General features: G+C 50.8%; 1 protein-coding gene across 1 annotated transcript; it reads right to left on the bottom strand.

The window, feature by feature from the left end:
• Window positions 1-4,708: 4,708 nt before the first annotated feature.
• CD40 (CD40 molecule) lies at window positions 4,709-14,645 on the bottom strand. The gene is made up of 9 exons (XM_065892730.1): window positions 14,595-14,645; window positions 11,436-11,541; window positions 10,988-11,113; window positions 10,571-10,717; window positions 10,121-10,214; window positions 7,416-7,477; window positions 5,523-5,609; window positions 5,373-5,401; window positions 4,709-4,876 (listed from the first exon to the last, which is right to left on the bottom strand). Exons 1-9 carry the CDS (start codon window positions 14,643-14,645, stop codon window positions 4,709-4,711), a joined length of 870 nt encoding a protein of 289 aa, XP_065748802.1.
• Between the last annotated feature and the right edge of the window lie 3,757 nt (window positions 14,646-18,402).

Below are 18,402 nucleotides of genomic sequence, written 5' to 3'. Positions count from 1 at the left end.
AGCCCCCAGGGACTGGGAGGGGGGACTGGAGTAGAGAAGCAGGGCACCCCGCCCACCCCGCCCCGTCTGTCCGGGCGAAAGCTGCTCACTGATTTTACTAAGCAACACGAAGCCGCAGCAGCAACGTTGTGCGTCCCAGAGGACATGCCCCCGCCATGAGCATCTCCATCCCCCAGACTCCAGGACCACAGCATGGGTGTTTTTTCCTTTTTTTTCAAATTAAAACTGTATCTCCCCACCCCTGCCGGTGGGTTTGTAATTTTCTGTGCCAGAATCACGGGGGGAGAGAAATCCTTCAGGCAGAGTCTTTAATAACTTCTGCTGCCCAAGGAATCAACCACAGGGCCCTAAAGGCTTAAGAGGAGAGTATGTGAGTGCATGCCTGGGGGGCTGAGATGGGGGGGTGGGGTCATAGGATTAAGAGGACATCTACACCCAGCTCAGCCCCAGCCCCTCGGTCCTAGAGTTTCAATGCTTTAGACCCAGTTAACCGGGGACTTCCCTGGTGATCCAGTGGTTAAGATTCCGTGCTTCCACTGCAGGGGGTGTGGGTTCAATCCCTGGTTGGGGAACTAAGATCCCACATGCCCCGCAAAAAAAAAAAAGAATGCTGAATAGAGCCAGTTAACCAGGGTCACAGGGTGGAGCCTAAGGACCTCTCTGCAGCCTCCCAGATGGGGTGCAGAGAAAAGAGACAACCTGCCTAGGACATGTTGCCTAACTTGGCTCTGGACCCTCCCAGGGCCTCAGTTTCCCCATATAGGAAACAAAAGTGTCGGACACAATGAAATTCCCAGTCTCTTTTAATTCCAACCCTCTGTGACATGCTTTCTTGGGTTCTCACAGAGTTGTTGTTTTTTCTTTTTTCTTTTTCTTTTATTTTTGGGATTGGTAGCATTTAAACATTGGGAGATTTCACATAGAAATCTGGATCCCCAGCAATACATAACTCTCATCCCTGGAGGGCAACCATTAGAAGCAATCCGTAGATGCTGCCCCACCAAAACGGGCAGAGCCTCGCCGCTTTGCCAGAGTCTGTGCCATCCTGACTCCTCCTGACCCGGCCTCCCTCACTTTCCAGCTCCTGTGCGCTCCACTGAGTTACAACTGCTGTCCTAGAGGTGAGCTGCTCCTGCCGTGGGCTTTCGCTCCGCCTGGGCAGTCACACTGTCTTTTAACGGCCTGATAACATGCGCCTGTTTTTTTTTTACTCGCTGAGTGGGTAAGAAGCAAAGGTTTTTGGATCAACCTAGTTAGGTCCAAATCCCAGCTCTGATTCTTCCGACCTTAGCAAGTCATTTAGCTTCTGAGCCCCATCTGTAAAATGGGCGTTAGAAGAGACTGTGCCTTATGCAGGATTGTCCTACGGACTTAGACAGTGCATGTGAAGTTCTTAGGACTGTGCCTAGCGCATAGTGAGCCCTCTGTCCATGTGCATTCTTAGTGCTGTCATGCACAACCCCGGCTCGGCGAGAGGCCACAGTAGGAATGCAGCTGATGCTTGTTAAGAAGAAGGAAGCAGTGGAGAGGGAGACCTGGGGAACGGATGAAGTTAGTAGAGGTCGCAGGAGGCTCAGGCGGATGGACGGTGGAGGGAGGAAATGAGAGCTGGCAAAAGCCAGACGCCAGAGTCTTCGGGCATTACTTTGGCGCCACCTTCTGGCTATTGTGAGCCTCACACCCACCCATTCATCCACAGGCCAGAGCAGACACTACAGTGGGCTGATCGCCTTATTTTTAGAATTGGCAGAACTTGTAGAATCCCAACCCTTCATCACATCTGGGGGAAAAAAAGCTCAGAACCAGAGAGCAGCTTTCCCAAGGTCACACAGAAGGTTCCTGGCTGAGCTCCATTTAGAACCCAGAACTTGCTACAGGTGCCAGGAATAACAACCCCTTCTCTTTGCTGGGGATGCCAAGATATACAAAATTATACCTTCTCATGCTTGACCTCTGCTGACTCTTAGGGGGGGACTTCTCCAAAAGCAGACTCTGCGACAAGGAAAGAATGCAGGTAGTTTACTGGGGAGTTGAACCCAGGAAGCACCAGTGGGGTGGTGGAGAATGACACAGGGAAGGGAAGACAGCCATGGAGGGCATCTGTGGCTCGAGCCCTCTAGGGAACCTAGGAGACAGTATAGAGCACACCTCAGATTTGTCCCTCCCAAGGGCAAGGAAGCCGGGTCATGTATCCTCCAACTTTCACTCCTATTTGGTTGAGAGTTTTGGGGGCATTAGCTCTCCCAGGTATATCTTACCTGCCCTACACCTGCACCAAGCATTTTTTTAAAACCAAGGAGGGACTTCCCTCGTGGCACAGTGGTTAGGACTCCGCGCTCCCAATGCAGGGGGGCCGGGTTCGATCCCTGGTCCGGGAACTTGATCCCACGTGCATGCCGCAACTGGGAGTTCGCACGCCACGACTAAGGAGCCAGCAAGCCACGACTAAGGAGCCCGCCTGCCGCAAGTAAGGCCCAACGCAACCAAATAAATAACATAAAACCAAGGAAAGCCCCGAGGTAAGCAATCCCAAGTGCTTGCAATCGGAAAGCGACTGCTTATCAAGAAATATGAATGCCAAGGGTGGTCGTTCTCAAAGTGTGGTCCCTGGACCAGCATCATCACCTGGGAAACTTGTAGAAATGCACAGTCTTGGACTCCATCCCAGACCTACTGAATCAGAAACCCTGGAGGTGGGGCCCAGTAATCTGTCTTTTAACAAGTCTTACAGGTGGTTCTGATACATGCTCAAGATTGAGAACGAAGGGCCTAAGAGAGAACAAAGGAAGCACCCGTGGCGTCTGCCCGTTGTATTGTCTCCATTTGCCAGATGGGCAAACTGAGACGCTAAAAGGTGAAGTGACCTATCCAAAGCCACACAGATAATAGGTGGCAGAGATGGGTCTTTTGTCTCTTTCCACCATACTGTCATGTACAGTACGTAACACTAGCAATTTAGACTCCAGGTAGGGGATAAAGGTGAGGTCCCAGAGCTCCCCTCCCCCCACTCCACACCACCACCACTTTGCCCTGCTTTCTAAAGCAGACGTCTCCCCCTGGTGCATCCAAATGGTTCTCTTCTGGGAAGCCTGCCAAGCCAGGTGCCCCTCCCTTGGCTCTCAGCTGCCCTCACCGCCTCCACTGGGGCAAGCCCTCTCCACGCTCACCCTCCAGGCGGCAGGACATGTTGGGAAATCCAAAGCAGCTTCTCACGAAGGCAGGGTTGGGGTGAGGTCCCTGGGGTAAACCAGGCTGGCCTCACCCTCACCAGGAACCTCTGTGCTGGGGCTTTGCAATCCTCTTCCTTCCCCTTATTGCCCTACAACCTTCCCCTCTCCCCTCCCCTGCCCTCCCCTCTGTTCCCTCTCCATCTGCTGCTCCTCCTGGCTAGGCTCCCCCTCAGTTGGCACAGCAGGAAAAGAGAACAGGACGGTTTATTTTTATCCTAAGATACTGCTTAGGGGGAAGGGGACACCATCTGACCAAGAAGCAGCAGCTCCTGTAGCAGTTGGGAGGTCAAAAGGAGGTAGAAGGCCCAGGAGCTCCCTGGGAAGGGGCTACAGATGCAGGCTCCAGAGAGCAGGTGGGGCTGGGAGAAGCAGCATAGGACTAGGAGTGGGGAGCTCTGAGGGGCACCACTCTGAACGGCTGTGTGACCATAGATAAATTACTTCACCTCTCTGGGCCTCCGTTTCCACCTCTGTTAAAGAGGGAGGGAGGAAAGGAGGGATGCTGGCCCTGCCTGCCCTGAAGACTACTGTTGTGAATGTGAATCAAATGGGGAAAGCCCTTTGCAAACATGACACCAAACGTGAGTGCGTGTGGAAACCACCTTAGAAGGGCAGCAGCCTGGGGGACGTCCTTATTTATCCTCAGAAAGTGCCCTCATTCTGTGAGCCTGACAGCACGTGAAGCAGCTCATGTCACCCAGCATGTCCACCCCCTTTTTTCTTTTTACATGTTTGATGACTTTTTAATTACATAAGCAGTCTGTGAATTCACTCTCCTTTTGGGGAAAAAAAATGAAGCATTATGGGAGAGTCAAATCTTTCTTTAACCAACCCTCCCCCGGACCCTTCTTCCCCAACCAAGACATTACAATTCTTTGAGCTGTGCATGTTCTGTGTGTCCTTCCAGAACCCCCCTGCCATACCGACATATATAACATATACTATGTTTATACACATATCTGTAGAAGATATATTGTTTTGGGTTACTTGCTTTAAAAAAAAATGTTTCCATGCCCACCATTCTACAACCTGCTTTTGTTTCTTCCCCCATGACAGTGTTTTCAAGATCCTGTTGCATAAATATATTACAGTTTTATTTAGCCAGTCCCCTGTTGATGGACAGTTCAGCGGTTTCCAGTCGCTCACTGTCACAAACAGTGCTGCGACGTGTATCTATGCATATGCCTCCTGGGCTCACAGAAGTCACCGCGTTACACCTGTCGGCACCGAACCACTGGGTTGGAAGGTTTGGTGGATACCCTTGTACGGCCTCCCCAAAGTTTTGTTACCATCTTTGAAATCAAGTTGGGAGATTGAATGGGCTCCACGGCTGGGGTGAAAGGTTCCCCGAGGTGAACTGTTTCTGGACTGCAGGGGTGCAGGCAGAGGGGGCCTGTCGCCCTCACCAGCAGCAGCCCCAGGCTCTCCAGCCACGTGCCCACAGGCCGGTGCCACCACGCTCCTGGGCACACACAGCCTCACTCTCGCTCCTGCACGGAGATGCGGCTTTCTTTGCCATCCTCCTGGGCGACCGGCTGACACCAGTGTAAGGTCTCCTGCACTGGAGGGGTGGAGTGGGGGCCGAGAAAATCCTCTGGATCAATCGTCTCCACAGGATCCTGCCTTTCAGCTTTAGGGTGCAGGGCCTGGGGAGACAAGGCTTGGGGTTACCCCTAGCATCTCAGCCCTTCCTTGGAAGCGATTCCACTCTTCACCCCTTCCCCTTTCCCAAACAGAGGGTCAGTGCTCATTCCACGGGTGCGTCCTGCCCCCTGCTGGCCACACCGAGGGTGTCAAGAAGCTTCCGCAGTAGGAGCCAGTGGGGTTAAGGAAATGTCCCTCCATCACCCACCCATGGATCCCACACCAAGGCCCCAAAGATGCGGTTCCCCCACATATCCAATGCCAGGAAAGAAGAGCAAATGTCAGACTTTGCCAGTGGTGCTAGGGCAGCTCTGTGGGAAGGTGAGCTCAGGAGATGAAAAAGGCTGGTGCTGAGGGAGAGAAGGGGAAGAGCCCGGGAGCACAGGGGAGGGGGCGAGGGAACAGACCTTGAATCAATGTTTCTGCCATATAGGCAACAATGAATCAGTCTTTCTTTCCAGTCTGACAAAACTCAGCCGGTTCCCCAGGGTGACCTACCTTAGTCTCCTGCTTCTTGGCCATCTTTCCTAGAGAGAGAGAAAAACATATAGGATGGGGAGTCACTGAGGCCAGATCAGGAAACAGGTGACCCGTCAATTGTACCTTCTGCTGCCTCTTCCCCCATCACCTCCCCACCTGGGGACTCACTGATACAGGCAGATACCAACAGGACAGTGAACAGGATCACCATCGTGATGGGGATCACCACCAGGGCTCGCATCCGATTCTGGAAACCTGGAGAGATCAAGACTTCAGCGATGGCTCCCCACCGCCCTTCCCAAAGCTGCTGCACTTTGCTGGACTTCAATGTCTAAACCCATCCATATCAGAAGTTTCAAACAGGTGGCTCCTGGTAAAATGTGGCCAGCAGATGTCTTTAGTGTGACTGGCACTTTTTTTTTCTTTTTTTAAATATTTGCCGACATTTTAAAATGGGAGATTGTATATTTAAAATCTGGATATCTGATTTCTCTTGCAAATTGGGAAGATCCAGCCCTAGTGGGCCAGCAGCCCACATGGCACCCATTGGCCAGAACTGAGTGGTGATAGTTGTCTCTACCGGCTCACTACACTCCCACCCCTCCCTACTCTTTGCCCAATACCAAGGCCCAGCATCATTTATGTCTGTAACATTGCCTTTGTTATAGAAGAATGGAGGAGAAGGGAAAGTATTTCTTGTGCCTAAGTCTCTATTCTAAATGGGAAAATGAAAAAGAGACCAAGAGACAGGGTAAGGACTAGGGTAAGGCAAGTGAAGCACTGCCTCAGGACAAAATTTAAGGGGACACGAAAAAAACTCAATAATTGGGACTTCCCTGGTAGTCCAGCGGTTAAGACTCTGCACTCCCAATGCAGGGGGCCTGGGTTCCATCCCTGGTCAGGGAACTAAGATCCCACATGCCACAACTAAGAGCTTGCACGCCAACCTACATGCTGCAACTGAAAGACCCTGCATGCCGTAACTAAAGGTCCCGGATGCCGCAACTAAAGATCCTGTATGCCGTAACACAGGATCCAGTGCAGCCAAATAAATAAATATTTTCTTTAAAAACTCAGTAATCAAGATAAGTCATATTTTAATGTCATGTTTTAAAAAATCATATCAGCAAAGTCTGGCCCACAGGCCAGCTGCCTGTTTTTTTAAATAAAGTTTTATTGGAACCAGGGATGGGATTAGGGTGAGGCAAGTGAGACAAGGTTGTACAAATACAGGGTTGGATCCTGTCTTTATTTAAAAGGTTGCTATTCTGTTCGTTATGGATATTTTGCATGAATTTTGATTTTTTTTAATATTGCATCAAATGGTTATCTTGATTACGGCATTTTTCTGGCACGCCCTTAAATACTGTGCCCAAGGCAAGTGCCTCTCTCACCTCACTCTAGTCCCAGCCCTGCCAAGAGGAAAGTGGATTTTAAGGAAAAGAAAAGAGTGTATTTTTCTTACCCCTGATCTTTTCACTCATTAACATGATCCTGCCTAATCCCTGTAATTATGTGAGTCTGTGACCTGTGCTGTATGCCAACCTCCTCATTCTAAAATCAAAACTGAGGCCCTGAGGGAGTTCCCTGGTGGCCTAGAGGTTAGGATTCTGGGCTTTCGCTGCTGTGGCCTGGGTTTGATCCCTGGTCGGGGAATTAAGATCCTGCAAGCTGCATGGTACAGCCAAAAAAAAAAAAAAACTACGGCCCTGAGAGGAAACAGAGTCACACCATGCTGGTCCTCAACCTGCAGGGTAGCAGAATAGCACTGAGGGAGCACCCCCAAAGTGCCAGAACCCATGCCAGGTACTTACACCACCCTATTAAGGGAGGTGGTAGTATCCCGTTTCACAGATGAAGAAACTGAGGCTCGGTGGGGGGGAGTAACTTGCCCAGGCTCCACAGATAAGTGGCAGAGCTGGTTGCCACAATTCCATACTGCTCCTCCTCTTGCTTTACCTCCCCTCCCTCTTTCCCCACTGGTGCTTCCACGTGCCCCAGTCTTCCCCTCAGCTCCCCACCTTCCCAGCCTGCTGCTGGGGCCCGTTCTCCAGGACTCACCACAGACAACATCTGTCTTGTTAGTCCCTGCATGTTGTTCCACCAGGCCTTTGCTCTCGCAGCTGTGTACAGACACGTGTACACACACACACACACACACACACACACACACACACACACACACACACAAAGAAAGAGGCATTAAGTTTCCCCAACCATGTGATTTCCAACCCCAGAGGGAGACAGCCAACAACCAACAAGTCCAGGTTCACTGAGCACATATTATGTGCACCCTCCCGGGCTGGTTATTATGAGGATGACACAGACGCTGTTCTTACGGAACTCGTGAGTGCAGAGGAAAGATGATGGTATATCTTGAAGGAGTAAGGAGAGTCTCTGATGAGGGCCAAGCCTTGTGATACAGGCTCACGTGAACAGGGGATTGTTCAGAGAAGAGGAGACAGAATCCACAACGGCTGGAATGGAGGGATGATGGGCGCTTCTCAAGCTCGGCACTACTGACATTTGGGGGCCACATAATCCTTCTTCTGTGGTGGGACCTGTCCTGTACATTGTAGGATGTTTAGCAGCTTCCCTGGCCTCTACCCACTAGACGCCAGTAGCCTTCTCCTCCCCAGCTGTGACAACCAAAATGTCTCCAGATACTGTCAAATGTCCCCTGAGGGAGAAAACTGCTCAGCTGAGAATCTCTGGTTTGAGGGTCATCCAGAAAGGCTTCCCTGGGGAAGTCAGAGCTGAGCGGGCCCTTGAGGGATGTAAAATTTAGAGAATCATTATATTCTCTTTAAGCAGGACAACATGATATGGGGGATTAGGTGGGTGATGAGCCAGACAGTATAAGGAAACTCTGGAAAATTGGGTCTTTAGAACCAGATCACTGATAATCAGCCATGAAGGTTTCAGCTGGATTCAGCTAGTGGGTCATGTCATCATCCAACTGGATGACTTAAGTTGTGAGAGGACTTAGTTGGCCAGAGAGCTCCCAGGAGGAGAAATGACAGAAAAATGGCCAGCCAGGAGGCCACTGACAGACTCCAAACATGAGATGATGAAGACTGGGCCAAAGTGGTCCCAGGAGGAATGGAAAGGGATGGACAGAGAAGGACATTGCAAAGGAAAAAACATCTAAAGCTGGAAAAAGAGAAAGAAGCTTCAAAGAAAGCACATACACAAGAAGAGTGCCTAAGAGTTTTCGAAGCACGTTACATGTCTTTTCCTCAAACCTTGTAAAACAAGGTCATTCCTATCTTCTGAATGAGGGCACCGAGGCTCAGATGAGGGTCACACTTCCACCCCTTCTAAGCTGAGTGAGTTTGGAACCCAGTGCTCTGGTTCTATGACATAAAGGAGCCTCCCTTTCTCATCGAACATTTATCAGTAAAGATTTATTGAGCATCTACTATGCATCAGGCACTGTTCTAGGCATAAGGGATGCATCTGTGGAATAAAAAAAGTCAAGTCTCTATAGTTAAGGAGTTTACCGTCTACTGGAGAAAGGCAGACAGTAAGCAAATAACAAAGTATATATGGGATGCTACTATTTGTGTGAAAAATATGTCTGCATGTGTGTGCATGTATTTGTTTGCGCATAGACTCTCTAGAAGGACACACATGGTCCAGTGGCTGCTGGATGGTTGAGGGTGAAAGGGAAGCGTATCACTAGAAGCCCTTTTGTGCCTTCTGTCCTCACGCCTGTCTTACTCGTTTTTTCAAATTAAATGTAAAAGGTTAATCAGGCGTGTGTTTAAGGTATTCCAGGCAGAAGAGGTTGATGCAAGAGAACGAACAGTGTGTTGACAGGACTGCAAGCAGCACGATGTGGGAAGAGGTCAGGAAGTGGAGCTAGAAGGTCGAAGGCCACGCACAGGAGTCAGGGTTTTATCCTAAAGGCACAGAGAGCCATGAAGCATTTTAAACAGGGAGTGCCGTGATCCAAAATGAATGGTGGAAAGTTTCCTTCGCCAAAGGGATGGAGAACTAGCTGAAGGGGAGAGGGTAGAGGCAGGGAAGCTGGTGAGGAGGCTAAAGCATCCTCTAGACCACAGTGATGAAGCCCAAGCTAACGTGGTGACGGTGGGGATAAGTGAAAAGGAGGAGGAGTCCCAAAACACCTGGAAGGTCAGATGGACAGGACCTGGTGACTGATTTGGGGATGGGGGTAAGGGGAACTTTGGAACGGGTGCCCAGAGGCATGCTTGTGCCTTTCACAGCGTGTATGGGGAGCAGGCAGGTGCCTGTGGGTTGTCTGCACAGAGGTATACCCTCGGCAGTTAGATATGACAGTCTGGGACCCAGGAGACAAATTTCAACAGGAGACGTTGATTGGGAAACGTCCAAGGGCAATGGTAGCCGAAGCCAAGTGTGTGGATGAGATAGATGGTCCAGGGGAGGCGGGCAAGGTGATGGATGCGAGAGTAGAGCCTAGAATAAAGGCTAGAAAACCAGTTAAGGAGGAGCAGAGGAGGGGTACAAGGAATGGAAGAGAGGCGTCACGGTGCCCCCAAGAAGGGAGGGCTTCACCAAAGATCAGAGATCAGCGGTATCTATTACCACCAAGAGAGAGAAGGCAAGAAATGCTGAAAAGTGTCTGTCTAGTTGGCCACGAGGTCACTCTAGAAGTTCTACAGGTGTACAAGTGTGTGTGGACATGGGGAGCAGGGGCTGAAGGGCAGGTAGCCAGACAGAATGGAAGCAGGTCCCATGCCCCTCTCGGGGCAGGAAACACAAGGGATGAGTCCTTATACCTTGTCCAAAGGTGACACTTTTCAAAAGCAGATGACACACTGGAGAAGAAGCCGACTGAGCAGGGTTCACAGATGGTATCAGAAACCCCTGTAGCTGAGAGGGTAGAGGAGGAGTTAATCATCACGGCGGACCACCTGTCTGGCTCTCAAGGGAACTGGCAGGCAGGCAGGCCTGGAAGAGCATCCTGCCTTAAGCTCTTCTCCCCCCAGCATATACCTTGTCCTGCTGCAGGCAGGCCCCAGGAAGACTTCTCCCACTGCCCTCTCAAGGCAGATCCCCACAGCAGGAGGCAGGAGGCAAAGTTTCTATTTCCCACCTGCTCTGGTGGAGATATCAGCGTAGGTTGGTCCCTCCCCACCAGGCCTGAGTGCCCACTGCCCAGCCCCGCTCCTTTGGCCTTCACCTCCTCTCTCCTGCCTCTAGAGCTGATTCCCAGACAGACCACTTACCCATCTGCTTGACCCCGAAGCCAGGGAGACACAAGCTGTGCGGGGTGCAACTTTCGCAGGTGTGACTGGTACAGTGATGGCCTTCGTCACATATGCAAACGGTGTCTGTTATTGAGGTGCCCTCCGTCTGGATCTGGAGCCCTAGGTCTGGGCAGGGATGGGCAAGAAGGATGGGAACCCCTTACTGGCCATGCTTGGGGGGCCCCGATCCTACTTCCTGTTCTTTTTCTCTTAGACCCTCTTCCAAGTAGGAATGGCAATCAAATTAAGTAACAACCAAGACAACCCAGACTCTAACCAATCAGAACAGACCCTCGCTATAAAAAACAAACAAACACACAGAACGGCTGTGCTGTCAGCAATGAGCTGGAATATCAGCCCAGCTCCCAAGTGCCCCTTCCCCAGCAGCCCACGCACTGGGGTTGCAGTATCTGTGCTGGTGACAGTAGTTCTCTCTGTTGTGGGTGGCTAGGAATTCGCCTTTACTGCAGGAAAGGCATTCTGTTTCGGTGACCTCTGTGCAGTCGTTCACCAGTTTCTGTCCTGGAAAACATCAGGAAATGAGGTAGCTCCAGCTAACTCAGTGAGTCAGACACTGAATTGCAAGCTGATGAGGCTGGGCTTTAGGGACGGAGATTCAAAGATGACAGTCTCAGACTCTTCCAACTTTCATAGTCTGGTAAGGGACATAGAAGAGATAGGAACCCTAAGTTCTGGGTGGGCAGAGAGGGACCCCAGAACATCCTGGGGCAGGGATGGAAAATGCCAGGGGTCAAGACACGAGTTTATAATTGACACAGGGGGTCTGTATCTGCCAGCAAACCAAGAGGGGTCCCACTATGGGGCTAAAGGGTTAGCATCTCACCTGGTGGGCACAAATTACAGCACCGGCTGTTTGTTAGGTATTGGTTTTCTCTGCATGAAGTGGTATTGGTTTTCTCTGCATGAAGGTATTGGTTTTCTGGGTGGACCTAAAAACACAATTGGGCAATTTGAAGGGATCTTGAAATCTCCGATATAGCCTTGGCAGACAGGTGCAAATCAGCCAAGACAGAGGTTAGAACTGAAGTGGAAGTCCAAAGCAGAGAAACAGCGCCTGCATATTACTTGTGCTTGTTTTTAACTAAACTGCCAACTAGTATGATGACAAAGGCACCCAGAGAATCAATCTGGTATTTTACAAAGTAATTGCGCTGGAAACTCACAATAGTCACTGAACTAAACAGATCTTTCTTTTGGCTTGACTCCTGAGTCTTTCCTCTACCCAAAAACCCAAGAGCACATGAGGACTCCAGCATCTCCCCTGGAGTCCTGAAGCTGGCTGACTCCAGCTGGTCCTAGTCTGGACTGGGGCTATATTTAGCACCTGGCCTCTTCCTTCTATTCTTTTGCTCCCCACCCTCTTCCCCTCTCCAAGCCTCATCATCTGATCATCCAACCCCTCTCTCATGAAATGCAAGGATGGAGAAGCCGGAAGAATAAAATCCAACTCTTTTACTTTACACATGGTGAGACTGAGGACCAGAAAGGGTGGGTCACTTGCCCAAGGTCACACAGTGATAGAATCCAAATGAGAGCTCAGGTTTCAATATTCCCTCTCTCCAACAACTTGAGTCTCATCTGCACTATTTTCACTACATCCAGGTACCACCCAAGCTATTCATTACTTCTTGTTCATTTAAATACATTTATTTTCAATGTAAACCTCACATCATTGCCATGAGAGAAAAACCAGCATCACTTCTCATAAATAAAAGGCAACCCTAAAAATAAACTCAACAGAAACAAAACGATGTTATTAAACCCCAGCTGATTGCTTTGCTTGCTGACAGCCCTCTACCTCAGGCCTGCTCTTGATTTTTGTTTAAAAAGGAGGATTAGCAGGCATTTGAGAGGTATTAACTATATTCTAGCTCCAGCCACTTCCTTCTTGAAAAAATGAAAAGGATTTTAAACAGAACTGTAAAGTGAACCTATGTTGTTAATTCTATGTCCTCGTGCTGCCTAAATCATCCCACACTTTGGGAAGAGCCTGTGAAAAGAACACAGCTTTAAGGGTCAAATAGCTTAAGGCTCCAGTCTTGACTTTGTAACACTTAACTAGCTATTTTGCCTCTCTTAGCCTCAGTTTCTACATCTCTAAAATGGGAGTGATAATACCTGCCCCACAGATTAGGTTGTGAAGATGAGAAAGAATAGATGTACATGGCCTGGCATAGTATCTGGAACATAGTAGGTGCTCATTGAATGGCAGCTTTAATTATCATACATATATGAGTATCTGCTTGGATGCCTAGCAAACTGGCTAACTGGCTGGCTTCCAGGATCCTGCCTAATTGGTGGCTCTCATTCAGCCTGGGTGGGCATATTACTTACAAAAGTGTATCTGACCCCAAATGGGGAAGGAAATAGCAAAGGCTACTGCTCCCACCATCACATCGCAACACACTATCCCATGAATGTTCTCCCCGCAAGCCTATGGACTTTCCCACCACACTCCCGGAGCAATGAAAGTCCTTTACGCCATTTTCAAACACACAAGAAATACAGCTCCTCCTCTGTAAATCTGTCAATCCCCAGTTCCCACTTCACAGCTTCGATCCTTCTGACACAAAGGAGTTTAGGGCCAAGGCTTGGAGACTCTCACCATCTGAGAGGCAGGCTCAGGAATCAGGCAGATGGAGATTTATATGCAGGTTCCACCTAGCTATGAGGATTGCGGCAAGACATTTTCTCTCTCTGAGCCTCAGTTTGCTCACCTGTATAACGCAGCGGTTGAAAGAAATCAGACCTAGAGTGCGTGTAAAGCTTCCTGACCCACAGGAAGCTCTCAACAAATAGCCCCAGTTATTGTTGTCACAGCCTAGTCTCCACCTGGAGCTAAAATTGGGAGATTGTTCTTGAGAAACCACGACCACCCTTCACCCTACCTCCCCTGGCTTTTCCTCCACTCCTCCTCCAAGAGCCCTCTTCGTGCCTCCTTTCTCCCTAAGGGCCATTACTTAGAGTGAAAATGAAAGCTCTGGGACCAAAGCAGCTTTCCCATGAAATCTCTTCCCTTGCTGCCAACCCCCTACTTCATGGGTCACTCCTGCCCTGCCTTCATGCCAGAAACTACAGCCCTTGAAAGTTAGGGGGAGACCAGGGGGGCTGGGATGAGAGTGTCCGGTACTTGGGGGATTCCCAGCCTCCAGAATGAGGAACTACAAAAATACACTTAAACTAAAAGCGAGTCAAGTGTGGAACTCTGAAAATCCCGGAGATGTGCTTGGTTGGGCATATCTGAGCCCCTCTCGTGCCTAGAGAAACCCCTGCTGGTCTCCTAGCCCTTTCATGGTCCCATGAACTGTTCAGCTCCCCTGAGAGTCCTCTATGTCATCTTAAATTCAGGAGGCAGAGACACAGCCTTGGGTATTCCTCCTAACTTGGATCACCCAGGATTTGCGGCCGGTGGTGGGAGTGTTCAAAGCTCCTTGCCTTCTCAAAGAAGCACCTGGGCCTCTACACTCATCCCTTGTTCCCACAAGATGCCCTGGAAGAAGGCAGCCCCAGCTGGCAAGGAGATGAACCACTCACAGAGGCTGGCGTCTATCCACAATGGGAAAAAGAAAGGAAACTAGCCAGACCCGCCCCTTCACTTGGCTGGCCTCCCTTCCCGCTTCTGAAACCCCTCACCATCTCTTTGTGGCCAGCCTCTGAGGCAGACCCAGACTCCAGTCTTTTGACCAGATCAAGCCTTCAGGTTCCCCAAATCCCAACCCCATCTGCGCTGGCTAGGCAATTTTCCTGCAGCGACCCCACTATGCGCCCTCTGTGGGCTACCTGGGACCCCAACCTGGGAGGAGAGAGAGGCAGCCCACCTCATTCAGCCCGGACCCGGGGTACCCTACCCAGCTTCCGCCCACCCTCCTGTCCCCCCAAAATCAGCTTGGAAGGTCCCCTCCCCGAAGTATTGTTTCTTTTCCCATTCCCTACTCTCTAATCTCAAATTCTCGCCTCCGGTCGGAACAGAAACTCAACTTACGGCGGTCAGAAAGCTGCCCCAGAGGAGACACTGCAGAGGCAGACGAACCATGGCGAGGTGAGAACCAGGCGGCGGGAGGAGAAAGCGCCAGGACGCGGCCTCTTCCACTTCCACTGTCCCAGCCCATGGACCCTCCCAGGAAAGGGACGGGTCTTAGGGGACAAATCGCGACCAGCCTCGCTGACGGGGGCGGAGCTCCGGGCAAGTCACCTCTCTGGGATTTCCCCCAGGACAGTCCCGGGTAGTCTAATTCCCCAAGGAGTTTAGGGACGCGCCTTGGGCGGGGAGGGGTGGGGGAATCGGGAGGCGTGGTTCCGAGGAGATCCCTTCTTGAGACTCCTCCCCGCCCCGGGACTACAAAGGCCGAACTGAATTGGCCTAGGAGGCAGCCCGCTTCCTGGGGGTGGGGAGGACGCGAAGGGAGTGAAGAGAGATCCCTATGGGTGTTGGGAAGACTTCCCCCCACCGCCCCGCGTTCTTCCCCGCCGCCTCCGGCAATCCCGGCAGAACCGAAAGCGTCCCACACCGCGATGGAGAGGCCTGAGGAAGTTCCCAGAAAACGGGAAGGTCACAGCTGAGTGGTGGGAGGAGGGCTGGGGAGGCCTTTCATGGAAAAGAGTTTCTCACCTTACAGTTTCGCTCTCTTTCAAAGGAAATTCCCTCGCGTGGGCGCAGCGTCCCAGCCTCCCCGTCCATCCAGCCAGCCAGCCAGCCAGCCAGCCATCCATCCATGCAGCCCCCACCAGATTGTGTTCCATCCCAGTTCCCATCCACCGCCTGAAGACAGGCACTTAGAGTAGATCAGCCTTTCGTGGGATCGTAGGACCTCCTGAGAATCTTAGGACACTGGAGACCCCCTAGTTCTGCAGAAACACACACACCCTTGTACCTATTATTTCCCCAGTTCAAACCCTCCTAGCTGTTCTTGAACCAGTGTTAACGCTGCTCTGCAGCAGGAAGCACCTGGGTTCTGGCCTAGGCTCTGCTTCTGATGGGCTGAGTTTCCTTGAGCCTTAGTTTTCTTCAATGAAACCTGAGGAGTTTGAACTAGACAGTGGTTGGGGTGATGCCCCGCCCCCCCCCGCCCCCCCCCGCCCCCCCCCCCCCAAGCTCTGAATTTCTGGACTGGGCCAAAAGGCCAAACTGCACAGATCAGGGAGGATGGGAGAGGAGAGGGCTGCTAACCGCATTCTCCTGGCTTCCGCTGCAAAGGGCACATTTGCAGACCTGCAGATTCTACCTCCGGAATCCGTCGCCTCTTTTCTATCCCCCCTGCCACCACCCTAATTCGGAGGCTCAGTATCTTTCACCTGGGCAACAGCCTCACTCATTCAATAAGTATTGTCGAATCTCTGCTATGTTCCAGGCAGCTTCCCCGCCCCACCACCACCACCCCCCCCACTTTCTCTCTCTCTCTTTCTCCCCCTCATTGTTCACTTTGTTGCAGTTCTCTTTTGTAGGATCTGGTCTGATCGGGGCACTTCACTGCTTAAAAACTCTGTGCTCCCCTAGGCCCTCAGGATGCTCCAAATTCCTTCTCCTGTCACAGCTGAGTCTCCACTCAGACCCACCCTCTCCTCCTCCACTCACCCTGCCGTGTCCTCCATGCACGCTGGCTTCAGCCATACTTGCCGTTCCCCCACTTTCCAAACACACAGTTGTTTATTCTGTGTCTTGCTGTTTTCTTCCTTCCTTCTCCTTCCTCGAATGAGTTTAAATTTCTCCTCCTCTTCAGTTAAACCTCCTCTTAACTCCCTGAGACAAAGGTAGATACTCCACCCCACCTTCGCCCCTGCCCCCACGTTCCCACATCATTAACATGCTGGATTATCACCCCCATCCGCCTGGCCCTATTTGATGGTGAGCTCATTGAGGGCAGGACTGAATCTATGCCAGGCCTGGGCACCAATACGCATTTGCTGAATGAATAAATGAGTAGGTTTTTCTTATTCTAAGCACAGCCTCCATCGGGAAGAAGATACAAAGCTGGTAGTCCCAACACAGACCTCAAGTTGATGGTCAGACACCAGTAGTCCCAGAACACTTGAAAACTAAGACCAGAGGACGTCATGAAAGCCACACAAGCATGCCTGGGATAGAGAGAACATTAAAATATCTTTTCCCTTTTTAACCCACACTGAAAAAACAAGCACAGTTTTAATTCCTAAGGGGGCTAGGGAGGGAGTTACTATAATAACTTCAGCCATTACTTATTCTTTATTTGCTTGATTCTAAAATTGGGCCCTTCACAAAACTGCCTTGGGAAGCAAGTACACAGAATTAAAACATTAATTATGTTATATAAAACATATCATAGCAGCAATTAAAGCAGCTTAAATTACTATGTGAAAGAATAAATAGTAGCCTTCGGGTGGCCCCATGGGGTGAAGACCAGATGAGATAAAGGGAAGATATTTTAGTATATGCATATCCCAAGGAGACATGGGCTGGCGGGCATGGGCCCAGAGAAGGCATCGAGTCTCCTTGCGCTGGAGAAGGAAAGAGAGATGATGACTTATGGGGAAGGTGGCAATATTTCAGAGTCCCATCAAAGGGTGGAACTATGAAGGGTTCAGTGATGGGAGTAGGGCAAAGGACGTTCCAAAGAGTGGGGACCCAGGATTTTGGAATCACAGAGGAAATGGCCTTTGCAGGGAGGTGGGGGTCCCAGGGCCAGGTGAATGGATGAGAAGCATGCCTAGAGCTCAAGTCCACAGCACTGCCAGGATCCGGCTACTAAATGGTTCTAAGATGCAAACCTAATTGTGCTGCTCCCAGGTTTGAATCAACTCCCCAGAGCCCTCACTCCTTAAGCCCACAGGGCCTCAAGGCCATGGGGTTCCTGGCCTGCCTCTCTAACTGTCCTCTCTGCCTTCAACTTACTCTCCAGACTGTGTTGTCATCTCTCCCTGGAAAGCCCTTTCCCACTGTCCTTTCATTGAATCAACTCTTTCTCATCCTTCAAGGCTCAACTCAGGTGCCCCTTCTCTGGAAAGCCCTCTCCATCAGCCAACCTGGGATGTGCACACCTACCTCCCCGGGCCCTCTCAGCACCCTGGAGCTGCTTGCCTAAGCCAGACTCCAGTCCTACCAAGCCATGTCTCAGTTATTCTGTTTACTCACAGTACCGGTGTATTGAGGCAACTCAACCTGGTGGGATATAATAATAAAGCTTTTTCCCCCCATCCCTGCTTTCAGCCCTGCTGTGTTGAATCTCCGTTTTCCATCCTTTAATGACATCTTGGGCAGATTGCATTCCTTTTGGATCACTTTCTGTTGTTAAACCTCCACCCTTGAAAGCTTTATTCTCAAACTCAATTTAAATCTCATTTTATCATCTCCCTTACTGATCCGAGGATTGACTTGTGCCGGGACCCCACCTGTTTGGATAAAAAGTGGAAGCGGGGGCGTGGCCTCGTTGGGAGACACGCCCTAGCACCCTCCCTTTATTGAAATTGGGAGGAGGGAGCAGGAACAGCCCTCTGCAACATAGCCCTCTCCCTGTTGCTTGACCCTGCTTCCCTGGCTAACCCAGGGAAGCAAGGGTCCACACATGGTTTCTCATGGGGCGCATAAGTAAGTCTCTTAGGTAAGGGCTTCTCCACTGCAAGGTTCTCTGACAAGGAGCATCCAGCTCAGACTTGAGCTCTCCTACCGTGCCCCACCACCAGGGCGCCTGCCACTGGTGGGACCCTCTTGTTCAGCAGTCAGCCTGCTTGAGTGGGGTACCGGCAAGCCTGGCTAATTACTGCAGCATCCACTTGACCCAGAGAAACTCATACATCCTGGCCAGCTACTACACTTCCTC

Source organism: Phocoena phocoena, chromosome 15 (assembly GCF_963924675.1).
Source record: "Phocoena phocoena chromosome 15, mPhoPho1.1, whole genome shotgun sequence".
Lineage (NCBI taxonomy): Eukaryota > Metazoa > Chordata > Mammalia > Artiodactyla > Phocoenidae > Phocoena > Phocoena phocoena.
This window is presented reverse-complemented; position numbering and strand designations above follow the sequence as displayed.

Coding starts and splice junctions, on each gene's coding strand:
- CD40 (XM_065892730.1), bottom strand. CDS start 14,645: ATGGTTCGTCTGCCTCTGCAGTGTCTCCTCTGGGGCAGCTTTCTGACC. Junction 10,215..10,570: donor CTTCGGGGTCAAGCAGATGG/GTAAGTGGTCTG, acceptor CTACCCTCTCAG/CTACAGGGGTTTCTGATACC. Junction 5,610..7,415: donor CAAGACAGATGTTGTCTGTG/GTGAGTCCTGGA, acceptor TGATCTCTCCAG/GTTTCCAGAATCGGATGCGA.